The sequence below is a fragment of the Natator depressus genome, chromosome 18 (assembly GCF_965152275.1).
Source record: "Natator depressus isolate rNatDep1 chromosome 18, rNatDep2.hap1, whole genome shotgun sequence".
In the NCBI taxonomy this organism is placed as follows: Eukaryota; Metazoa; Chordata; order Testudines; family Cheloniidae; genus Natator; species Natator depressus.
In genome coordinates this window covers 9,323,740-9,349,947 of record NC_134251.1, presented here as the reverse complement: position 1 = coordinate 9,349,947, position 26,208 = coordinate 9,323,740, and the positions used below count along the sequence as shown (strand labels likewise).

At 48.6% G+C, this 26,208-nt stretch overlaps 1 protein-coding gene across 1 annotated transcript; it reads left to right on the top strand.

The window, feature by feature from the left end:
- Positions 1 to 12,465: 12,465 nt before the first annotated feature.
- On the top strand, positions 12,466 to 24,869 carry LOC142000876 (trypsin-3-like). The gene is made up of 5 exons (XM_074975512.1): positions 12,466 to 12,604; positions 15,639 to 15,798; positions 17,237 to 17,378; positions 21,668 to 21,934; positions 23,615 to 24,869. Exons 1-5 carry the CDS (start codon positions 12,550 to 12,552, stop codon positions 23,765 to 23,767), a joined length of 777 nt encoding a protein of 258 aa, XP_074831613.1. The 5' UTR covers positions 12,466 to 12,549; the 3' UTR covers positions 23,768 to 24,869.
- The last annotated feature ends 1,339 nt before the right edge of the window (positions 24,870 to 26,208 follow it).

Sequence of the window (26,208 nt, the reverse complement as noted above, 5' to 3'; positions counted from 1 at the left end):
GTAGAGTATAATGAGTGGATACGATGATGAGGATGGATTTATCCTCATTTGGTGAGATTTAATGTTCAGTGAGTTTATGGTTCCAGTTCATATGGTCCAATGGGAAAAGTCTCTCAGTCTCTTTCTCGTAGTTGATGCACGATGTCATACCGGCTCACACCTCCTGGTGCTGTCGGTGGCCGGTGTTGTGTTTGATGCAGATGTCCCTGGATCATCGGATGGTGTCGGAGACCATGAGGCGCCGCATGAGCCATGCGTAGTGTTGACCGATCCCACAGGTCCGCAGCACACGCTTGTTGCAGGGGTCCCAAGTGCCCAGGGCTCCAACGATCAGGGCGTCCATCTGCACCTCGTAGCCCTTCGCTCTCGGGGTGTCGGCCAGGGCGGGCGTATTTTTCCAGTTTACGAGCTCGGGCTTCGCGGAAGGCCGGGGTCCTGTTCTCAAAGGAGACTGGGACGTCGACGAGGATGATCTTTTTCTGGGCCTCGTCGGTGACGACCACGTCAGGTCGCAGCTGGCTGTCAGTACCGGGGATGGCGCAGTTCACAGCGACCTCCCCCAGGTGCGGTGCAATGGCTTTCACCAGGCGGTTCTGGATGGCTTTGTGGCACAGCTCCCAGGCTCTGGAGTGGGGCTTGCAGCTCCACAGGACGTGGGGCAGGGTCTCGTTGGAGTAGCCGCACTTCCTGCAACGCGTGTCTCGGTTCCCGTGGCGGACGGCTCCGTTGAGTAGGACACAGTTGAGCCGGGCGCGGTGGATGAACCGCCAGTCGGTGAAACGGCTGAAGCCGCCCCCGGCGGGGAAGTGGTTGCTGGCGTCCCACTTGCTGGTCAGTTCGAAGGCTTTACCCTGGCCCGGTTTACGCTTCAGGGTTTCCATGTACAGTGAGTGGATGGCTGCCTTCAGGGTCCTCTCCAGCATGCCCCTGGCGCTCAGGGTGACGATGGTGTTGTCGTTGGACCTGATCTGTGGCACCAGGACTCCCAGCTCCTGGCGCTCCTCGCACCACTCCCAGCGGCAGCCGATGCGCTTCCCCAGGCCACGCGTGGCATTGCGAGCGCAGGACCACAGTGAAGCGATGTCGCATTCTAAACTCCTAGGAAGGATCCTGTCTGTGTTCTTGTGCAGCAAGCTAAAAAAAAAAAAAGGAAAGGGGAATTTTTTAAAGGTAGTTTACAAAACTGGAGCCTAGAGTCACCTAACCTAGAGGTTGCACACCCACCAGCCTTTAATCTGGCTCAATTTATGGTGCAATAATCCAGGTCTCATTCCAAGGGTCAAAACTGCGAATCAGTTAAACATTCAAGAGCCAGGTCCTGTCTGGAATGCACTCAGAGACTCAACATCTAGTATCACAAAATTCTGCCCAGCCTGGAAATCACAGAATGAATTGCACAGATTATTTATTAAGAATGACATCTGCAGATAATTCATACTCACACAACTAGATCCTCAGGAGGTGTAAATCAATTGCCTATGCATATTTACAGCAGCTGAGGGTCTGGTCCTTAGCATCTGTAAGAACTCACAGATGATCTGTTAGGGTAATTTCATCCTGGAGAACTTGCATAAGCAGAAAATATTTAATGGATCTACATGGGGCTATAAAATACCATGCAGAATTAGAACAAGCCCCTCTCTCTTTGGAAACTACTTTGAGCTGAGTATCTGTCATCATCAATTTAAAATGCACATAGATTTAATGTAAAAAAGGTGCGTGGTAATTAGACTTTCATATTCTATTTATGTCACCTGTGTTACAAAACGTATATCTCTGCTTTCTTGTAATTTTTCAGATGTAAATACACTGATCACAAGATACTGAAAGCTGGAATGCCACCATACCCAAAGATTTCAAATGGCTAAATGAATTAATTCCAGTTAATGCAGACGGCAGCATTGTCTAGTGGTCAGGGCACAGCTCTGGGAGACAAGGCTTCCGGATTCTATTCCTGGCTCTGCCAGTGACTCACGGGGAGATCCTGGGCAAGTTTCTCAACCTCGCTTCTTATCCATCTGTGAAATGAAGTTAATAAGACAACATTGTATGAAAGTTAAAAATTGTATGAAAATTAAAAATTGTAAGCTCCTTGGGGCAGGGTCTGTCTTTTGTTCTGTGTTTTCACAGTGCCTAGCAGTAATCCAAGAGTGGGGTGCTCCTAGAGGCTATCCCAATACAACAAATAAGTAAATAATAAATAATAATAACTTACCTACTTCACGGGGGGTGTGTTGTGAGGCTGGGAAAGTGCACTGAGTTCTTTGGATCTACTGCACCATATTATTGCCTAGAGCAGTGTTTCTCAACAACCGGTCTGTGGATCGGCGCCGGTCCCTGAGATCTCCCTGACACAGTTTAGGAAGGCAGCAAGCCGGTCCCTGGTATCAAAAAAGGTTGTGAAACACTGATTCAGAGGAATACATGAGGTATGAATCTGTGGGAGCCCTAGTGAACCACTAGATGGTGCACTGGAGTAACTTTTAAGGGACTGTATTTTGGATTCCAGGATTTTTGATCTACAGATGAAAGCCATGCTAGGGAGTTTCAGTCTGGCAGGTGGCTAAGCCATGTCTAGATTTTTTGTTAACTGTCTGTGGTCCGAATGTTGGATGCTTGTTTGTTAAAATGTGCCACAGAAGCCTCCAAAGGACGGGACACACAAATTGCAGAGGAGGAGGAAAGTTGCAGGGGGATTGTTTCCTTAATCTCAGAGTCAAGCATCATATGTAATGACCAAAATCAGGCAGCCGAGGGAGATGGGAGCTGCATGCTAAGGATTGACCCAGTACAGGGCGGTGGGGCAGGCATCAGAGAGCCCCTGTGGGTGACAGGCAGACCAGGATACATGAGGACATTCAGGATCAAATGGAAGTGACAGTGGGAGCAAACGATTCTGATTTGCAGCAGGACCCTGCTGGGGCAGGGTGCACAGGGGCATGGGAAGCAAATTGCTCTCCTTGTTCTTTAATTATGCCACATTGTCTTCCTTTTATCTTACTGCAGGAGTCTAATTCACTGTTAATTAAGAGATCGTTTTCCAGCTGCTGGCGACTGTCCCACTTCCTTGATATATCTGATAGTTGAGTCCAGCTTGCTTTCCTTCTATATTTTTGCTTTCTTCCTTGGGGGGAATTACTGAATTGCCCGGGAGAGGCTCACTAGCCTTCCAGGCTGACCTGGGCCTGACCCAAACCCCGAGATTTTAGCACCCTCAAACTTTGCTCCCCAGTCCAATCAGAATTTGCAAATGGTGCCTGAGATGTCATAATGGGCTGAATGAAAACCTCGGGTCTCAGTGGAACATTCCCAGATTTTTGGGGCACTAGACACCCATCTCTGGATCCAAAGGAGAATCACGGGCCCATCTTCATTATCAGGGTGTAAGTGTCGGCACTGGCAGCTGTGTCCAGTAAGAGTTGCTTTATAAATTCTTTGGAAAAGTGGTGGTAAAAAGAGCATTCAATGAAAACACCAAGAAGAGACGCAGATCATTGCTTCTTGACCCTCCTTTTTTTTTTAAGTACTCAGGAAAGGTTGGCTTGACAGCCCTGGAGTTTGAAACCTCTCTCCACGGAACAATTATTGGCATGTACCAGCTCCTCCCACAGTACCCCACTTACATACCTCCACCCTGCCATGGAGGGGTCGCCCTCAAGGCACGAGAGGGAAGCAGAGTCAATCCTGTGTGCTGCTCATGGGTCCCTCTTGGTATCCGAAGCCTTTCGGCCAGGACCGGTGGCATTAAAGTCAGCTTTTCATTTTAACACAGAAAGGTTGAAGGAATGCGGGCAATGGAAGCCTGGGAGCCTGTGATGCAGGGGATTGATGAATCCAGCACCCTACCTTGGAGAGTAGGCCAGTCCTCAGCATGGTGCATTCAGCCACGGGTTTCTCAGCTGTGCTGCCAACAAGGGGCCACGATCCTGTGGATACTTGTCAGGTCGGGACTAGGTGGAGAGGCCAAACTGGTTTCACAAACGGCTATCAGAGGAGGATTGTCAGCCATGATTGACAGAGGCAAGCTACGAATCGGTGTCCAAGAGGCAATAGGATCCATAACTGCCTTAGCAATTCCCATGTGCAGCGCTGTTATAGCCCTGTTGGTCCCAGGATATTAGAGAGACCAGGTGGGTGAGGTCCTATCTTTTATTGGATCCAGCTTGTCTCTATCACCAACAGAAGTGGGTCCAATACAACCTATGACCTCACCCACCTGGGGTCTCTAAGACCCCTCCTCTCGCAGATGGGTTTCTTTTGTGATTTCCCTGGTGGTTGAACAGAACACACAGTAGAGGCCTGGGACGGGACGTGGGGATGCTGCCTTTATGGATCCAGGACTGTGGCTCCAAGCCCGGGAGGCAGTTAACAAAGAATTGTTCTGTCCCCTCCGCCAGAGAGACTCAACTCCATGACACCCGGTGACTCAGCAAACAGTCCTCAGGGGTTCATTGCCCTGCTGAGGGATACCTGGACACAGTACAGGCCCTGTGTACAGGTGAGTGGCTGAGGGGGGCATACAAGATACTGGTTACCGCCCTCACTGTCACAGACTTGAAAGGTGAGACAGCCCAGGTGTGCTCGTGTGGCTGAGGGAGGAGGCCTGTTGTGAATCCGAGGTACACCCTGTTGTCTCTGAGCAGCCTGTGTCACTGCACAGGAGGAAGCTGATACCGCACCACTGGGAGGCTGCTTGGTGTTTCAACAGCATTATCTATTTTAGAAGTGCCTGTCTTCAGAGGGTGGTTCTCTTCTCCCCGAGGACCCCGAGACTCATCCCCACACTCCTCCCTGGGCGCCCACATCTTCTCCCCTAACATTTTCATGACCATACCTGGCCACGCCTGTCTTCTCTTCAGTTCCGAACCCCAGGGGGGGTCTGCAGTGCAGACTTCACCCTTTGTAGCCACCAGGCAAAACTGGTGTGTTCCTATCCGATGCCTTTCTTCTGCAGCTGTGCCCGCATTCCCTAGGAATGCTCTGCTCCAGGGCTGCAGCCCTTCGCAGCAGCAGGGTTACATGCGGAGAGCCCCTTAGCCTGCGGTAGAAGTGTTCGCACAGGCCAACATCGATGCCCACTGATATACAGTTGAGATGCGAGAGCACCTGCCAGCACTAGAAGGAACAATGTGTCGTTTCCCTGTAGAACTTACCTTCTTGGAGTATCTTTGCTAACGCTGTGTCATGAACGCCCATCCTGCTGCCACCTTCTGCTGGTGTTCTGATTGTGCCATTCGTTCATAGTTTCCTCCCTTCTCCCTCCGGTGGCTCAGCTCACAGGCAGCAACAGGGCTTGGTGGAGATTCAATGCACTGCAATGCCTGATGAGGAAAGGATGCTAGTAGACCAGCGGCCTTGCTTGGAGATGGGCTTGTCCTTTGTGTCTCGGCACATTTCCTGCAGAAAGAAACTCCTTTTAGGGAGCTTGCAGAGGAATTCAGAGAGTGCCAGCCGACTGCTGCGTATTATATAGCAGGGAGGGGACTGGGTGCTCCTGTGTGACATGCTAGAATGGTGCTCTCCCAGCCAGGGTGAACGTAACCCACTGGTCAGTGTGTGTTACTTGTCCCCCTCTGAGCCTGATCCACAGAAGATTCTGTTCAGCTCTGAACTAGAGAGTCTGGCTCATTAGCTCATGCTTTTAGCTTTGGACATCCCCAGTTGAGTTCCCAGTGTCTGCAAAGATGGCACCTGTCACACTCACAGAGTGAGAGCCCTCTGCGTGGGTAGAGTGCTTTGTAGGTGACCCACTTTGTTCTCTCAGAGATGCCTGCATGGCTTGCCCTGAGCACCCTCTCATCCAGGGAAATGCAAAAGCAACTCACTCTGTGCATTCAAAACACAGTGCGTACTCCTGACTGGCATTACCCGGGGAGAACATAGTGTCTATGGTATCAGCTCCAGAGACTCGCCTCGGGTCAGGACTAAGTCACTGTGAAAACGCCATTGCCTCGTGACTGATAGGCAGGAGCCTCCACTTCCCCCAAGCCCTGGCTGAGCTCGCACGGAGGTGCTCCTGTGGGATCAGAAATTACAAACAAGGAACTGAAAAGTGCACTGCAGCTTTGGGCCCAACTTCTGCTCGGGCCACTCACTCCCCCTCTGCCTCCCCGAATGAGCCATGAATGAACCTCCAACTACTGTCAGTGGTTCAGATGAAGATGCCATTGTGAGGACGTTTCTCCAGACATACCCTAATCCCTCCGGCTAACAGGCCAGGCTGGGAAACTCCTGGGAACAGTCTCTCTTTTGTGAGATTCCCGACATTGCCGGATATCAGCTGCTGTGGTCCAAGTCTTGGGTGGATTCTGATTTGATTTGAACGGCTTCCTCCATCCCTCATGGGAACATGAAATATTTGGCGAGGGTGTGTAACCTCTGCTATCTTGGCTGACGCACCAGAAATTGAATTGGGGACCTCTGGATCTAAAAGCATAAGCTGCTACAGCTTGAGCTGAAAATCTCAGGTTCCCTAGCTGGGCTGCCATGGACTCATCCTGTATGGATCGGGCACAGAGAGGGGACCGGTAACTCACACTCAGCAGTGCGTCACGGGCACAGCCTGTGAGAGGGGCTACGCTGCCCAGGGAATTATTCCATCTTTCTCCTCGCTGATCAATGCCAGTATGAATAATAAAAAGGAGTGACTACTTACATGCCTCTTGTATCGATCGTCCCTGTTGTAACGAGGGGCCGCTGAACAACCCAGAGTTCTCCTGCTAACTGATATCCCCACGTTTATTTAGCCAAGGAGAGGATTATTGATCGAGTGACTTCGAGATTTTTTTTTTTAAATGTAGAGCCATAAAAAAGCTTTTTCTAAATTAAACTGAAGCCAGAGACACACAGAGCTGGGAGGGGCTGGGGGCTGCTTGTCAGGACTTTTTAGCATTTCAGTCCAGCTCGCAGTGAGGGGAATAGTAAAGCACTGGCGCTCTCAAGGTTGAATCTGATCATTTTGCTTCTTGGTTTTGATGTCTGTTGCCTTGGAGCCACTAAGGTAGAAAGCTGATGTTTTCTCACAGGCTTGCCTCCTAGTCCCCTTCCCTTTTTCGAAGGGATCACAAACCCCACTGGATAGTGGCTCAGCTGTCTTGGTAATGCTTGTGGGTTTTCGCCTTCCATTTTATCCTAGGTACCTCTGCCCCTCTCCCCTTTTTCAAGTTAAGTGGCTGCCGTTGAAAAGGCTGAGTCTGTTATTCTATCTTTTCATTAATGGTTTGGATAATGGAGTGGAGAGCATGCTGAGAAAATTTGCAGAGGACACCAAGCTGGGAGGGGTTTGCAATCCCTTTGGAGGACAGGACTAGAATTCAAAATGACCTTGAAAAATCAGAGACTTGGTCTGAAATCAACAACATGAAATTAAATGAAGGTAAGCACTTCACGTAGGAAGGAAAAATCAAATGCACAGCTACAAAATGGGGAAGAACTGGCTAAGCGACAGTCGTGCTGAAAAGGATCTGGGGTTACAGTGGATGAAAAATGGAACGAGCGTCAAGAGTGTGATGCAGTTGAGAAAAAGGCTAATGCCATTGTGGGGCGTATTCACAGGAGTGTCATATGAAAGACACTGGAGGCAATTGTCCCGCTATACTCAGCACTGGTGAGGCCAGAGCTAGAACGCTGTGTCCAGTTTGTGAGCACCACACTTTAGAAAAGACATAGGACAAACTGGAAAGAGTCCAAAGGGGAGCAATAAAAATGATAAAAGGTTTAGAAAACCTGACTGATGAGGAAAGGTTAAAAACTGGGCATGTTTAGTCTTGAGAAAAGAAGATTGAGGCGGAGACTTGATAACAGTCTTCAAATTTGTGAAGGGCTGTTACAAAAAGGACAATGATCAATTGTTCTCCATGTCCATTGAAGGAAGGGCAAGAAGTAACGGGCTTTGTTTGCCGCAAGTGAGATTTAGGTTAGATATTAGGAAAATCTTTCTAACTATAAGGATAATTAAGCTATGGAATAAGCTTCCAATGGAGGTTGTGAGGTTAAGAACAGGTTGGACAAACACCTGTCAGGGATGGTCTAGGTTTACTTGGTCTTGCCTCAATGCAGGGGGCTGGACTTGATGACTTCTTGAGGTCTCTTCCAGCCCTATATTTTTATGATTCTGATTCTTCAAGGGCCTGGGGTAGCCTGAGTTCAGCAAGCACCCCCTTAGCTCCAACTCAAAGGAAGAATCCTATGATGGAGCTCAACCAGAGCCTAGACTACTTTGCCCTCCCCTAAATCCAGCAGCCTGACTCTGGCAATAAGTATCCCCCGATACCGATCTATATTCCACAGCCACAAATGTGTTATAAGACTGAGTGGACCATGGTGAGCATTTCTCTGGGTCCTAGTAGTTGTGTATATTGTTCAGATCCGCTGCTTCAGCACAGCTGCTTTGTGTCACAGAGCTGGAGCCCTCTGATCATTAAGTCAATTTAACCAGCCACAGGAGAGTCATCTTCCCTGCTGCTGGTGTGGCTGGAGGAAAGTGCATGATGCCAGAATCTCTCTCCTTTCTGTTGGTCCAGGGCTCTCTTTTCAGCTCTCTGTGTCCACTGCAGCCTGACATAAATTAGAGCAACCCTCGGGCTGCCCTGACATGGTACTGAGAGACCAGCCCTGCACAGAGCATCACAGAGATCAAAAGAGTGCAATAAGACACCTTCACTCACTCACCCCTGACTTGTGCTCTTTGCATTGGGCCACACTCCAGGATCCACGGCTATGCACAGGTATTTATGTGTAGTTGCACGTGTGTGCATAGATTCATTCTGTCTAGTGATCCCTAACATCCACATAGTGAAAAAAGAGAAACTGTCTACTCAAAAATTCATCAGACCACTTTCACACATTGCAAAATTGGAGCAACTCTGCAGACATTTCCTCAGCTCAAAGGAAGGCCCCCGAAGAGTATCTCTGGCTGACCTAAATACAGACAGCTCAGCCCCATGCTTTCCAGAGCACAAATTTGTTTAAGGGGGAAGTGACTGTCTCACAGCCATCATGTAGGATAATACATGAGCCAGAGGGAAGGGTGGCCCTGTGGGAGGTACAGAACCTGCTGCTGATGCAGGAGAGTCTATAAAAGACCTGTAGGCAATTGCAGAAGTGGAGTTACGCTGAGATGGGAGAAGACAGGTGTTAGTTTCTGGAAGTCCCTGGTGGGTGCCAGTGGAAACAGATGGTTGTCCTTTTGTGTGTGATGTAGCCTGATTCTATAATTGTATTGGTTGCCAATGAATAGTAATTTAATAGGGTTCTAGGACCAGAATCAGATACAACAGAATTAAAACTAACAAGTTCAATATCTTGTTGGAACCCAGGGTGCACGGCAAAGCATGTCACACTGAGGGCTAAGCAAAGCCTTAGCCACTTTTAGTAACACGACCAGTAAAGACAAGAAAGCTGCAAACCACATAAACAAATAGCAGCAGTATCTTTGGTATCATTCCTTACATGTGCTCATATACTCACAACCTTCCTTGGGGATCTGGTGGTGAGAGACAAAGGACCAGCCCCATCCCTGGCATCCAAATGAGTCCAGCGGTCCAGACCCAAATGCCCGAAGGTTGGTGGTAGATGATGACAATGAAGAACTGAAGGGTCGATGAGGATAGCTCACCACCTGCTTACATGGTGGCCTGGTCTGTTACAGAGCCTGAGGACTATCATGAATACTCATTCAGATGCCCAGCCTCCCATGTCCGTATCTAACTTCCTCACCCTCATAATATTGGGATGCCTTTATCCTACAGGTTAACATATTAATGCCTTTTAGCTCATTACCATACATGTCAACGGTTGCTAAAGCAAGTTTGTGGTTAAACATTTGCCAACGATTTTATCCAAAACTATCCAAGCCTAGTATCAGTTCAAAAGTCCTGTGGTTGGCTAGTCTTGTTATGTACCAACTCCTGTCTTAAGCAAGCGATTACCCCAAATCTAGGGTAACTTTGGGGCTGTTTTATCTAACGAAGGGTCACAGGCCTATGCTTCACTCATGCTAACCTGCTTAAGCCAATCATAGAATCATAAAATATCAGGGTTGGAAGGGACCTCAGGAGGTCATCTAGTCCAACCCCCTGCTCAAAGCAGGACCAATCCCCAACTAAATCATCCCAGCCAGGGCTTTGTCAAGCCTGACCTTAAAAACTTCTAAGGAAAGAGATTCCACCACCTCCCTAGGTTACACATTCCAGTGTTTCACCACCCTCCTAGTGAAAAAGTTTTTCCTAATATCCAACCTAAACCTCCCCCACTGCAACTTGAGACCATTACTCCTTGTTCTGTCATCAGCTACCACTGAGAACAGTCTAGATCCATCCTCTTTGGAACCCCCTTTCAGGTAGTTGAAAGCAGCTATCAAATCCCCCCTCATTCTTCTCTTCCGCAGACTAAACAATCCCAGTTCCCTCAGCGTCTCCTCATAAGTCATGTGCTCCAGTCCCCTAATCATTTTTGTTGCCCTCCGCTGGACTCTTTCCAATTTTTCCACATCCTTCTTGTAGTGTGGAGCCCAAAACTGAACACAGTACTCCAGATGAGGCCTCACCAACGTCGAATAGAGGGGAACGATCACGTCCCTCGATCTGCTGGCAATGCCCCTACTTATACATCCCAAAATGCCACTGGCCTTCTTGGCAACAAGGGCACACTGTTGACTCATATCCAGCTTCTCGTCCACTGTAACCCCTAGGTCCTTTTCTGCAGAACTGCTGCCGAGCCATTCGGTCCCTAGTCTGTAGCGGTGCATGGGAGTCTTCCATCCTAAGTGCAGGACTCTGCACTTGTCCTTGTTGAACCTCATCAGATTTCTTTTGGCCCAATCCTCTAATTTGTCTAGGTCCCTCTGTATCCTATCCCTACCCTCCAGCGTATCTACCTCTCCTCCCAGTTTAGCGTCATCTGCAAACTTGCTGAGGGTGCAATCCACACCATCCTCCAAATCATTTATGAAGATATTGAATAAAACCGGCCCGAGGACCGACCCTTGGGGCACTCCACTTGATACCGGCTGCCAACTAGACATGGAGCCAGTGTCATACAGGAGGCAGGCCCTTAGGATCCTTGTATTACTGCTACGTAAAACAAAAGGCTGAGCTATCTGTATGGGTTCCAGGGAATTTGAGTAATGTCTTGGTGTATAGTAAAACAAAAGGCTGAGCTATCTGTATGGGTTCCAGGGAATTTGAGTAATGTCTTGGTGTAGATCGTCTTAACGCCTGCATTTTTTTGCTTGGTGCTACTAAGTCACCATCCACCTGCAGAATGGAATCAGCTCTTTTTATTTTCCCCAGATCTGGAGCATCATCATTACCACATGCAAGTGTCACTGAAAACCCCCCGCAAAACGGTCTCACGGAATATTTCTCCCAGCCGTAGCCAGCACACAGCCTGGATTCACTCCGATTCTATGGGGGTGAGGGCCATACAAACACCGTCCTAGATACTGCAGCTGAAGCCAGGTTCAATATGTCACTTTCTCCTGCACACATTTTACACCCACAATCACAGCTATTTGCACGGCTCTAGGATTGATTGATTTATTCAACATAGTGAGCTGCATTCTGCCTCATGCACGTCCTTTTCCTTCTGTGGGGTTTCGTGGATGAAACTGAAGGCAGAAGTTTGCTCACAGTTGGTGGTTTAATGGACTAACGCCTAGCAGCTGGAATAATGCTCTCGCCTGTGGAGGTAAATCTACACCAACATGGAGGAACTAACAGGACCCCAAAATTCATAGTGAACATTACACCTGGTAAAACCAGGGGAATGGGTTGCTCCATACTGGGCCCATGATCCACCTGAGAGGTTCATTGCCCCCAGCGAGCCCCTTGCCCCTCTGGTGGCCTGATTCCCCATAGCCTACTCCACATGCAGTCATTTGTACCAGTGCAAAGCAGGGGTCAAACATCATCAGGTGTGCACTCTCTTCCGCTGGTGTAAATGATAACACCGCAAGCTGCAGGGCAATGGTGAATCCAGGCCTGAGTTTGCCACGAATTTCCCAAACAAGGCACGTTTGACCCTGTTTCAGGCTTTATCAAAAGCATTTTGCCCAGCACTGATGAGCAGCTTGTCCGCATCGCTTCTGGGCTGCTACTGCTCCAGCTCTGACAACTCAGATGAGTGGATCTCTGCTTTAATTTGCAGTGCCACCTGAAGGGAAGCAGGAGATGGAGACCCTTCAAGAAATGCCTTCCCTGTCTGCCAAGGGATGGTTTGTTGGAATCAGTGTCACTTCACTGCCAGGAAACCCAAGAAGCTCCATTCAGCGTTTGTGAGCAGTAAAGGCTATGGCCCTTTCAGCTGGATGCTGAGGGGAGGAAGATGAGAACACAAGGTTAACTCTAGTCAATCAGACACCAGTGTCCTGAAGTGCCTCCATGAATAATTGATTGTTCTCTTTGGGATTCACGTTGTCATGGAAACTGAAAGAGGAATCAGGATATCTAGGTATGAAGTGAAGTTTCTTTGGGTCTCTCTCTCCCTTCAGCAGCTAAGAGCTGAAGCTACCTTTGGCAGGTGCTTGTAAGATCTTACATTGATTCTGAGATGAATTATCTGGCACTGAGCCTTCTGCTGTTCCTGCAGTTATTTTCTTTGATCGGTGAGTATTTCTTATGCATATCTAGCTTTAGATGGCCTTTCATGTCTGGAAACCCTACTGTCTTTAGATTGCTGAATGTGCATCTGTAACATAGAGAAGTGTGTTGGATTTGTGTAAATACTCTTCCTGGCGAATTACACCTGAGTCCCTGTTACAGTTTACATCTCTGCATATCCAGAAATCTACCCTGGTTTTTCCCCCTCTCTAAGATGTCCCATATTTTGTTCCCAGGTTTCATTTTTATCTGATTCACCTTCAGCATTCTTCACAGGTTGTTTATTTGTTTTGTTTTGTTTTGTTACAGAACTAATAACGTTATTTGTTTAAACCATCAGATTGATAGAAAACCTGGAAATTTACTTATGTGTGTTATTATCTGTCTATCTATATAGATACACCAAGGGTCAATTAGACCCAGTGTATCTTCAGTGGACCAACATTTCAGGTGAAACTGGCCCACTGTCAACATCAAGGCAAGTTCATTAAGTCTCCAGAGAAACAAGACATTGTACTGTGAGATTCCAGCATGGATCATTTGCAGATATTGAGAGGAGAACGAGGTCTAGTAGTTAGAGCAGTGGACTGGACGTCAGGATTCCTAGGTTATATTCCTAGCTCTGCCATAGAAATACCATTTGTCCTCACACCGTTCACTCAACCTCTCAGCCTACCCAGCTGTAAAAGAGGGATAATATTTTTGAGGACATTGTGAGGCTTAATTGATTATTTTAATACGTTTGGAGATTCTCTGAAAGGAGCTGTACAAAGTAAAAAGGAGGAAACATGCCCAAAGTGTTTATCATTCAGTATCTGTTTAGTAAAACGATTAGCAAGGCAAGTTTGCTTCCTAAATTATGCCACAATTGAGCAAAATTGTTCTAGACAAAGAGGCCACCTACAGGGAGACTTTTTGGAAGAACGGTGTAATTCGACAGGAAGAGTATTCACACAAATCAAACACACTTCATTGTTCTCTGGAAATAACGCCACGAAAGCAGGTACCTGCCTATCAGATGCCCTGGAAATGGACTGCACCACTGGAAGAAACTCAGGGCAATGCCTCAGCTCAGGGGATTCTTGGGAGGAATTTTGGGATGTTAGGAAAGGGCCAAAACCTGAAGCTTTTCCTGAGTCCTTACCCAGGACAAACTCTTATGGACTTCAGAAGGAAGTTTCCAGAGTAAGGACTAAAAACCTGGTCTCAGCATGAGTTGATGGCTTCTGAGAGCCTTCAGCTCCCATTGACTTTATTGGGAGTTGTGGGCACTCAGCACTTCCCAGAAACACTTGGCACTTTGCAGTAAGGAGCCCTAAGTGTAAACCCAAATAGAGACCTCAGAATCTTGCCTCAGAGCACCCAAAATAATGGGTTCTTCTCACAGACCCCTAACTGCATATTTGCCTTGGCACTTACACAGGTGACCAACTCGCATCCTAAATCAAAGGAGGCTTCAAATAATTATTACATTATTGTTATAATCCATTTGTTTGCTCGAGATCAGACCTGAGTTTGACGGACTTATCCCAGAGCCCGTTTGTTCACATGAGACAACCAGTTCACAGCCCCTGACTGAGAGCGAGGCCCAGGACTGGAAGAGCAGAGGTAGCGCCAGGCCATAACGGATGTGCATTAGGAGAGCCATGCTGGAGACTGGGATAACGAGTCAGATCAGAGCTGGGGCGCTAGGTGGGTGTAAAGGAGCGGACTCACCCCTGTGGCCCCTCCTGCTGGTCATTGGGGAATTAGCTCTTTCCAGCGTGGAGTGCCCTCTGCAGGCCAGTGATCTGCACAGCTCTGGCCCCCGTGTCCCTCACAGACCCCAGTGCCCCTTTCTCTGGGTTCTGCCCCCTGACAGCACCCCCACACTCTGCCTCTGGGTCTCCCCTTCCTGGGGGACCCCCAACCCACTATCCCCACCTTGCCTCAGTCTGGGCTACGGCCAGTCATCACCAAGCCCCCGCTCCCTGGGGCAGACAGCAGTGTAAAGGCCACTCATCATAGGCAAGGGGGTTCGGACCTGTTGCCTTCCTCTGCCTCTATGGGCCTTGCACCAGGCCGTTGCCATCCTGGAGTGCCCCGCTCAGCCTGCTCCTTCCCCAGCACGGCAGCACCCTCAGTACCCTGTCAGGCAGGCAGGCAGCCAAGCCCTGCTCTCTCCCAGCCTGGAGAGAGACCCCTGGGGCCCCTGGCTCACACCCTTCTTATACAGGCCAGCTGGGGCCTGATTGGGGCGTGGCCCAGCTGCGGCTGCTTCCCCAATCAGCCATCCCCAGCCACAGCCCTCTCCCGGGCTGCTTTTAACCCCTTCTATTTTAGGAGCAGGGTAGCCACGCTGCTACAGTGGGATAGACGCCTGGGGCCTGCCTGCACTAGGCCTCAGGCAGGTTAGTACGATTAGCCCCTCACTCTGGTGAGTATTAAACTGGATTCAGATTGATTAAAATTCCGATTAAAAACCAACGAGGTTGTATATTTATCATTGCTCTGTCGCCTGTGGAGAAATCAAGGCCTGTAACTGCGTGAATAATAGATGGACTCTCGTCTTGCTAATGTCAGCGAGAGGACGATAATAGAGCGGTAGATCAATCAGAATCCCTCCTGAGGGGTCCATCCATCCCCTTGGCGCCGATGTCTAACTCCTACAGATGCTAATGGAAGCTACATGAGCCTACAGGGAGGGAGTTGGCACCTTGTCTGTGATTTAAAGTGCCTCTTTGGTGTGTAGCGTCTTCTGTAGTCCCATTTATCTCCCCCTAGATGGTCCCCACAGGGCCTGAGCTGTCACAGCAACTCATGGGGTCATGATTAAAATTCAAAGGTCCTGGAAGGTTATTTGGTTTCAGAGCTCCTATTCCCTCAAAATAAGGCCTGGCCAGCAGCCTACATCAAATGACACTTGGATCTGTCCAGCAGCATGCAGTGATACTGGGATCTGGGGTGAGACGTTTCAGAGTGGTAGCCACAGTTCATGCATGACACAGCAGCTGGGTCTGCCAGTTGTCTCCTCCTGACAGGTTTGCCTTTGCTCTGCAGATGGCCAGAACAGCCTCCAGCGCATCATCGGGGGTTACATAGTGGCACCACATTCCTCCAAGTACCTGGTGTCCCTGAAGAGGAAGACAGGCTTCCATTTCTGTGGTGGGTCGCTGGTCAGCCGAAGCTGGGTCCTGACGGCTGCTCACTGCAAAACTGAGTAAGGAATGCCAGGAGAATCAGGGGCCACTTAACATCAGCCTTCAGAGCGCACAGCCAGACATCTGGGAATCAGACAAGAGACCAGCCTCCCCTCACAGCAGAGTATAGAGGTTTGCTCCCATCAAACATCACAGCTCCATGGACTCCTGTACATAGTTACACACACGCTCCCAGCTCAGTTTTCAAACTTGGGTGCCTAAGTTCCCATTTCGGTGTCTATATAGGGATTTTGGTGCCTAAGTTTAAGTGCTCAGGTTGAAAGCTGGGCCCTGGATCTGGTACATATCTCCACACAGACCCCACCAGCTCACATGCCTATAGCTCCTACACCCACAGACTGGTGAGCTGTAAGGAGGGATGACTTTTCAAAGGTGGGAAGGTTTGGTTCATATTAAGGACCCAACAGTCTGGCTGCTTCTCTTAACTATCCGAGCCTCTTGGGTCTGACCAATGAGGGCAAGAAACTTTTCCAGGCTGTCTCACTAGGGCCCCAATTCAGCAAGGTGTTTTGAACACATGCTTATGTTCTATTAAGGTCAATTCCCAGCTCAGCTCCAGACCTCTCATGTGACCTTGAGCCAGTGCCAATCTACCCTGTGTCTCGGGGCCCCATTAAATCTTAAATGCATGCTTAAAGTTAAACATGTGCTTTGCTAAATAGCTGAATTGGGGTCCTAGAATTGCAAGGATTTCCTGGTTGTGTTTAAGAAGTAAGGTCAGAAAGAACAGCCTTCTTTGGGGGACTTGGCATTACTTCCGGCGGGGGGCTCATCACAGGAGCAGCAGCAAGGACGTGAAAAGAGCTGCAGCAAAAAGCAGCTCACCAGAATTTTTCCCATCTCATTGCTGGTGCAGCCAAAGTTCGGGGCACAATTTCTGTCAGTTTTTCTTTTACCCCAACCAGTTTGCCCATTCCTAGTAAGCGACATTTCATAATATTGATGCTTTGGACAAGCTCATTATCCTCTCTCTGGAGAAACATTAGACTGTGGAATTCTAACACAGATGTTGGGAAGGAGGATTCTCTAGTGAGCAGAGCAGAGGCCTGGATTCCCAGCTCTCCCGCTGAATCCCTGTCATTACATCTCACTTCATTTCTTGGTTTACTCATCTGCAAAATGGAAATGATGCTATTTGTTACGCACCTCACCACAGAGCTGCCCGCCCCCACAGTCACGTGTACCTCCAAGCAGTCGTACAGCCAGATCTACGCACTAGGCAAACACACACACGTCCCTCCATCACTTCAGTGTTGACTCCATGTGAATTCAAACAAAGGTGCACAAGATCTCACATGGCTAGTTCTGTGAGTGCTACAAGCCTTGTGAAATGTTTTGAGTCCTCTGAGGGACTGCATTTTACGTCAGACCTGGGCAGGCATATTTTTCCCCAGCACTGATGCACCGGTGACTAGGCTCTCTGCTGTCTCCCAACAGAATTAACCAGATGATGATTGTAGCTGGGGAATATTCTCTCTCCACTTTTGAAGGCACAGAGCAGATCTTCCGGCCCTCTCGGATGGTGGTTCATCCGGACTACAGCTCCACTTCCAAAAATGCGGACATCATGCTGATTAAGGTAACAAGCTTTCGCCAGGCCATGAAAGGGAGGACGGCTGTTGGAGAGGGAGGAGGTCACTACAGATTGTTTTGGCTGTTCACTGCAAAGTACATGTGCTCCGATGAGCACGCATTCAGACATGAAGCATTTGGTAGGGGAAATAAAGGCAGGGATGGTGGCAATGTGCAGGAGGTCAAGGTGAAGAGGAACAAACCACCAATGACCCCTAATAAAAACAAATACCTAGCTCGTACATGCACCTTGTATCTGTAGATCTCAAAGCACTTTACACAAGGAGAGAGGAATCATCACCCCCTTTTTACAGATGGGGAAACTGAGGTACAGAGCGATGTGACTCACCCAAAGTCACTCAGCAGGCCAGCAGCAGAGGCAGGACCAGAACCCAAAATGGAGTACAAGGCCCGTCGCCCCATCTGCACTGCTTCTGATATAAACGTAGGGTCTGATCGCTGGAGGTGCTAAGCACCTTCATCTCCCTTCTCTCAAACCTGGAAAGAAATAAAACAAACTAACCGATCCCTGCCAAGTGTCCCCCACAAAAAGCACATTGTTGACAACGTTACTAGCCATTGGAAATAGGAGACTGGAGTGGAATGGCCTTCCCAGCCCTACCTATCCCATTGCTACTGCAGATGCTGTCCAGCTCCAGGGTAGCGATCCCAGAGGCCTAGACTGCACTGCCCCTCCTCCCCATGAACACTGCCTTACTCCTCCTTGACACAAGTAGGGCTACTACTCCCTGTGAGGGAGGGGGCTTTGAGTTCCAAAAGACACAATGTATGATCAGTAAGGCCAGTAACTAGTAATCAGGACATACGTGCCTGCTCTTCCCAGCTCCCCCAACTGTGAGGCTCTAGCACCAGCTACCTGCAAACCAGCTGGAGAGGGGACAATTTGTCAGAGGAGGGGTGTGCATTCTTCTATGTGATTGTTGCTTTCTGATGCTTTTCTACACAGGAAGTCAATATGCCCCAGGGGAACGCGCACAGGACTGGGACTCAGGGAGAACTAGGTTCTGTTCCTGGCTCTGTTGCATGCCCTTGGGCAAGTCACTTCCCTGCTCCGTGCCTCAGTTTCCCCATCTGTAAAGTGATACTTACCTCCTATATAAGTGCTAGGTATTATGATTAGTTACTGATCATTGTACATTTCAGATCTCACAGGGTCTCTTTCACTCTATGGGCCTATTTACCTTAGTGAAGAGTACCAACCTCTGTGGTATCTAGGCACTGATTAGTACCTAGGCTGGAGATACACTTCCTGAGTTCCGGGCTCTCTGTCATTGTCAGTTGTTTCCTACCACTCCTTGGTAAGGAATTGAGCAGGCTGAGTGGACAAGCGTCCCTAAAGGATATGGAGTGGCTTATACGCAATATCAGGGCCAACCTGCCCTCCCATCCCTGCAAAAAACAATCTAAAAGGATTCTGCAGAGTATCCTCATGGGTGAGAGCCAGTTTAGCCCCAAAGCCTTTCTGTTTGTGCCACAGGTTTAAACGGCGATGCACGGTAATGCACACTGAATTTGCACGTGCAGGTGCAGAATATAATCATGCCCGCTTCTAGTTCTGTACACCCACACAGCAGAAGCATTCATGTGAGTGGGTGAATGGGCACGCGTCACTATTGCCTATACACATCCTGTGTGATCTTTTCACTTGTGTTTTGGTTTTGGAACCCGGTCTTTATAAGCTCACTAAGCATTCGTGGGACAATGAGGTTCAGCGTTTGCTCAGGAGAAGGAGTTGGAGCAGCGTTAATGAATCATTTAAAGGCAGGGACAAAATGACTGAACACACTGCAACAGATGCTGTATTATAAAAACCAAGAGCTGATGAATGTAAGTCAGTCCATGAGGGACATGAGGGAATCCAAGCCCAGCCACTGAAAGAAATCCCATCAAATCCCCATGCAGAGCACATGCTGCAAATTCACTAGATCTAGTCTTCTAGGCAAATGCTAGGTGCTTGCAGAATGGTTTCTCCTGAGATTTTTTCCCAGGTGGCAATCCCTTACTGAAAGAGCATTTGCTGTTCAAAATATTCTGTAAGCCAAAGGAGCCTCTGTTACCTGACGTAACAGGGACTCATTAAGATTGCCTGTCCCTTTACTAATCCAGTAGCTTCAAAAGGAAGCCGTGAAAAGTCCAAGCCAGGGAAGGAAACTGAAAGGGGAGCTAAATGAAATTCCCAGGGAGGATTGCCTTTAACAAATTAACACTTCAGGCTAAGCCAGTACTGTTTTCACTTAAACAGCATTCATATATTCAAATAGGTTTGCAAAGTGCATTGTGTATTAATAAGAATGGACTCGAGTTTAAATAATCATTAAAGCGATGCTGTCTAAGGCTCCAGGCACTGAGTCTGCTCGATTCCCCCCGAGGGAACGTGCAGTGCAGAGCTGGAGGGGGCTTCTCGTGACTGAAGCAGCAGCAGCTCAGAGGCTGCTGGAACACAGTGATGCAGTTCAGTTCTCTCCTAAGAGCCCCTGGTAGCCTGGCTCTTATTTCCCATCAATATTTCCAAAGCACCAGGATGAACCATTCAGAGAGACTGAAAACCGAGATTGCAGACTCCTGCCGTTAGCAACGGGGAGTGTGTGCAAATGAACATAGCCCTTCGTTTCTGCTCTCGGCGCGTGGCCCTGCTGCGTGGCCCTACAGCACACATTGGTAAATCATCCTCAAAGCTCTAGAAACTATATCATCATCCCAATATAATAGCAAATGATACTGTCGTCTGCTCCTATAGTGCTCAGAGAGACAGCCCAGGGGTGGGTAACTTGTTATAGACTGAAGAAGAATGGACTCTGAAAAGGATTTAGGGGTCACAGTGGACAAGCAACTCAACATGATCTCCCAGTGTGATGCTGTGACAAAAAGGGCCAATGCCATCCTCGGATGCATAACCCCAGGAATACGGAGTAGAAGGAGGGAGGGGAATTTACATTTACATTAGTGAGAGCAATACTGGAATATAGCACCCAGTTCTGGTGTCCCCATTTTAAAAAGGATGTTGAAAAACTGGAGAGGGTGGAGTAAAACAGCCACAATAATGATTTGAGGGCTGGAAAAAAATGCCTTACAGTGAGAGACTTAAAGGGATCGGTGTGTTTAGTGTATCAGAAATCGAGCGATGGCTTGATTTCTGGCTTACAGTATATAAGTATCTTCATGGGGAGAAAATACCAGTATTAAAATGATCTTTAATCCAGCAGAGAAAGGCAGAAAAAGAACCAATGGCCAAAGCTGAAGCCAGACAAATTCAAATTGGAACTAAGGCCCACATTTTTAACACTGGGGATGATTAATCATTGGAACAAACAGCCAAGAGAAGTAATGGATTCTCCATTCAGCTTTTGATGTCTTCAGAGCCCAGCTGGCTGCCTTTCTGGAAGATGCTTTAGCCAAACACAAGTTACTGGGCTCAATACAGGGGTAACTGGGTGAAATGTAATGGCCTGTGATATACAAGAGATCATAATAGACGATCTAATGGTTCCTTGTGGCCTTAAACTCTATAAATTTATTACCTCCACCTTTACCCAAAACTCAAACCAAACCTTTCTGAGGGTTTGAAAATGTTTAGTTCAGTACTCTTCCCTGTGCATCTCTGTTTTGCTAACAGAAAGGGCCTGAACAATCCAACAGATCCTCCCTTAAAGTTGAGGAGTGGCGAATACAATTTTTACAGCTGCTGCATGCCACCTTTGTGGGAAGCCTACAGAATTTACTAGAGATGAGACCAAGAGGGTCCTGTAGAAATATAATAAATAGGCTCCTATAGAAATTAGTCCTAAAACCATGATAATTTCATAGAGAATGAGATCCTTTCTATAGGTATTTTGACCCATCCTATAGAATTCTATAGCCAGGACATAATTCTCTTCTAGATTCTATTGGAGGATTCAAAGAATCTTATAGAAAAATTCTCATTGCCTTTTACATTCTATAGGACTTTCCATAAGGGTGAAGTCTTAGACCAAAACAGTGGATCCAAACACCCCATGGCTTTGAGGAAAAGATTGGAAACTGAATCCAGATCCAAGTTTTGCAGCAAGGTCCCATTTCCATGATGGGCCAAACCAAAACCCTGGATCTGGATTCGATTTTGCAGCTGATGCAGCCTGGCTGGTTCAGGGAAGCATCCCAAACATGAATGGAACCCGAGCTGTGAGTTGCATGAGGTTCGCCTGTCATCGTACACAAGGCCCTATGCCCATGATCACCTGTTCCCGCCTCTGTTTCTTTCCAGTCAGTAATGACTCTCCCCTTGGTGTCTCCGAACAGCTGAACAGGCCACTGGTGCATAATGCTTTTGTTTCCGTTGTGCCACTTCCCCAGCAAGGAGCGGTCGTGAGGGAGGGCCGCTTCTGCCAAGTCTCTGGCTGGGGTTACACCACTCCCATGGGCGGGACGACTTCAGACACCCTTCGCAGCCTGCGCCTGCCTATCATCTCTTCTGGGAAGTGTAACAGCACGGCCTCCTATGCGGGACACATCACCAAGAACATGATCTGTGCCGGGTTCAACACAGGGGGCAAAGATGCCTGCCAGGTACAGCTGCCCTCCTTAATTCTGCAGAGGAAGCTGCAAGTTCAAACCTCTCCTCCGGGGAGAGCGCGGCCTGCTAGCAAGCCAGCTATGCCCAAGCTGCAGAGAACCATCCTAAACTGCTAGGCACTCAGTGGCAGATGGGTCTTTAGACCCGCTGGGTCCCATTAAAAAGAATCCATCCGTTAACAAGCATCTCCTGCCTCCTCCACATCTGATAGGAAACTAGTACTTTTCTAGACAGACTTGGAAGACACAAGCCAACAGTGACGAGTGAGTTTGGGGGCTCTCAAATTTTGGGTGCCCAGTACACCTTTAAAAAGACCTGGTTTCCTGAGGATGCACTTTCTGGGACAAAAATCAGGGTCTTCTCAGGGGACAACATGGGGCATCCAAAACCACGAGTCCCTTTTTGAAAATCTTGACCACCATTACTGCAGTCAGTGGGCAGCGTGATGAGAAAGGGTCTGGAGTAAAATGCTTGCACAGAGATACGGCAGGCAGCTGTCCTCCGCGCTGCCTTGTCCTCAAATTCCCATAGAGTTAAAGCCTTGATCACACACCTCCTAGCTGGAGATGATTCACGCCCGGAATTGAAGCACAGAGGGTGGGTGGAGAAGGCCGATCTATTTTTATAGCAAGAAGAACAGAATGGCAAGCTAGAAATGTGCTAGCTTCTTTCCCCCCCTCTTCCTGGGTAAGACAATAGCAAGAAAGCACAATGGGGCCGAAAGCGTCCCTTCCAAAATGCATTACCTCTTTTTTAATCATTTGTCTGGCAGAACCTAGTCATCACGTCGCCAGTGCGGCATGAGGTCATGTTCTTGTATTGTGAAACCAGGTCATTGCGTGATGCTACTGCATCACACATAGGAAGGCACAATGGTACAGAATGTCCCCAAGGGCTGGACTAAATCTCTCTGTGATTCCAGCATTGTCTGTCAGAGGGCAGGACCGTGCCAGTTTTGATGGGTCTTTCTAGCGTCCTGTAAGAAAACTGTTCCATCGGTTGGGCAGGGGTGCTGCCCCGGGAAAGGGTCAGGTGCAATTTCCATTGAACGGGACTGTCAGGACAGGGTGGGAAATGTGTTAAGTTACATTCACGGAGACAAATTCTTTGCTGGTGTAAATAGGCAAAGCTCTGACATCGAGCCCATTTACACGAGCAGAGACTGTGGTCTCATAAGTCACCCCCCTCCATCTCTGAATTCCCTCCAGGCTGCCTAAGTCCTTCTGGGACTCAGGTCCAGAAATATATGGAATGTAATCTAGGAGCCTGATTCCTCATTGCCATGCACCTTTCACCAGTGCAAAGAAGGCTGTTACTATTCTGACAGGTTTCAGAATAACAGCCGTGTTAGTCTGTATTCGCAAAAAGAACAGGAGGACTTGTGGCACCTTAGAGACTAACCAATTTATTTGAGCATAAGCTTTCGTGAGCTACAGCTTTTAGGTGCCACAAGTACTCCTTTTCTTTTTACTATTCTGAGTGAGCAGCATTTTATACCTACTTTGCACTGGTGAAATGCCTACCTAGGGTGTAGGGCTATGGAGAATCTGCCCCAGAGCGTTCTTGGTCCTCCTGTTCCTAGACAGGAAAGGTGTTTATTACAATGATGGAAGGGTCCCCCCCAGACCATTTTAGAAAACCAAAAGCCTTTATTGTGGCTGCTTCTTTTCTAGGGGGACTCTGGCGGGCCACTGGTGTGCGAGGGCCGAGTGTTCGGGATTGTGTCCTGGGGGAACAGCTGCGCTCGTCCCAGGTACCCAGGTGTTTACACCGCAGTAGCCAACTTTCAGAAATGGATTTACAAAACCATCTTTAGGCGCGAATAGTGGCGGCTCCATGTCCTCTCAACGTGCACCTTCCACTGCCCATTCCCGGCTTTGAGCAAATAAACTTGTGATGAAAAAGAAACAAGAAGCTCCTTCAAATGTAGCCCTCCTGGGACCGTCTGAAAGTCACCTTGGGGGAGAAGGGAGATGGTGTTTTTTAAAAAGCACTCTCTTGCAAGGAGTATATATGCCTCTCAAATTCTGCGTCAGGTACACTGATTTCTGCCTTTGATGGAAATAGAATAACTCCACAGGTTTAGGATTATGAAAACATGCGGGGGCTGAAAGTTACTTAAAAACCAGAAGGAATCGCAGGCAAAGGATTAACAGAACCAATTTTAACTTCATTAAAAACCACCAGAGAGATGGAAAGAAAAAGAAAAGCAATGTGCAGTAAAAACCACTGAATAGATCAAACATCCAGGACTGGGGGAATGATCCATCTCTGAGCACAAAATGTTCCTGGTATCAAAATAAGCTCAAAGTCACTTCCCTTTTAAACATTAGCTGAGTGATTTGCTGTCCACACCAGCTGGCTATGCCCGGAACTTGGCCATGATTAATTACTAGTGTATTCTCTCCCCTGTAGGGCGCATTATGAAGACCTGGCTCAGGTACTGAATGACTAAAGCTGCTGCCAGGAGGGTTTTTCCTTTGAACCTTTGTGTCAGAACATCACCATGGGCCTGATCTAAAGCCCACTGAAGTCAATGGGAGTCTTTCAATGGGCTTTCGAACAGAGCCTAGGAGACTCCAGCTCAGACAGGTCTGCAGCCACCACAGACACACACCGGCCATCCTTGTTATTTATTCCCTGAGGGAGTCAATCTAGGTAGCTGAATACACCTCATCAGACTAATCTGATTAAAGATTTTCACCAAGGGCATGAATCTGCAGTGCAGACACCCCCTGAGCCAGACTGTGCCCCCTAGACACACCCACCAAGACACCAAGGGTGTCCTGTCAGTGTGGCCTGTGCAGGTGGAAATGGGAACAGAGCCTGTCCCTGAACACACTGGGACAAACACAGACTTCGGGTAGATCTGCACTGCACAAGTAATACAGGCTCTTACCTGGGTGTTGGTCCAAACCCCTCTATTGTCCACACAGAAAATCCTTTTACCTGTTTGGAGGTTCTTTCAGCTCAGGCTAGCTGACCCAGCTGGGGGCGAGGGGGAGGGTTAGAACCTGGGCTCCGGTTCCCGTCGGGCTGGAACCTGCCCACTTTGCAGTGAGGATTAAGGTGGCCACTGATGCATCCCCTGAATAGTGGACATTCCGGTACTTTGGGAACAGCACCAGCCTGCCACCCCCTGCGTGACCCCAACAGCGTGACCTCACACACGCGGTGCATGCGAAATCATGCCAGCAGGGGCAGAGTGGCACACTCTTCAAAATGGCGGCTTCCATGTGTGATGTCCAGGTTTGTCTAGTTACTGACAAGGAAACCATAGAAAAACAGGACTATTCGGCTTAAAATTGGGTGAATGGCCTGTCTGGTGAGGATGCAGGCTAAACCTGATGGCCCTCCACTGCCTTGCCACAGTTCCCCCCGAAGGGCAGACGAGGTCTCCTGCAATTGATACAATTGACTGGGAAAGAATCCTCGAGCATCTCAACAGAAAGAACCATGGGATATCCCTCAGACACCCACAGGAGTGCAGACACAGTAACACAGAGAAGGTTTTGCAGTGGGGACACTCACGTCTGGATTAGGCTAACCCAGGTACTCAGACCCGGGTGCCAGTCGCCTGGGCTAACTCTGCAGTGAAGACATACCCCCATTGCAAATCAAGGGCAGTTCCATTTCAGTCAATGGGGATAGGAAATCCAAAGCTTCTCCTCTTAAAAGCTTTAAGGCCAATTGTTTTCCTTTCACGCTGCCCTTTCACTGCATGGAGGTACGTCAAGAAGGCCACCTGCCTTCCTTCGCTACACTGCACCCACCAGATACTGAGCCGTGCTATGGGTTTGGAGAAAGCACATAAGGAGGAAGCAGTGGAAGTCCTGGTCAATCACATGCAAGTGAATGTGTAGGGCTAATGCTTGGCTCTGCATGTGACAATGCACACTGTTTGGTCACTAGCTTCGGCACTGCATGTGTGCCATGGGGAGGAACAGGCAGACCCAGGTGGGGTTCCGTCTAATGGGCTCAGCCTCTGACAAATGAGCTCTTCTTTCCTCCTCAGCCCTTTTAAAGGGAATGGCGAGTCCCCAAGGGAAACGGGTGTGGAGCAGCGGGAGCTCAGGGCTTGAAAAGCAAAAAAGGATCAGCCAAACCAGGCAGGATAGGTGGGAACATGGGATGTAGAGAGAGGGACCAGTGCATTTCAGGTGCCATCCTACCACCTCCAGTGATGGCAGGGAACCTGGAGCTGCTATGGGTAGGGCACGTGACCTAGTGGTTAGAGCATTACCTTCAGCAGAGTTGAACCCAGGGA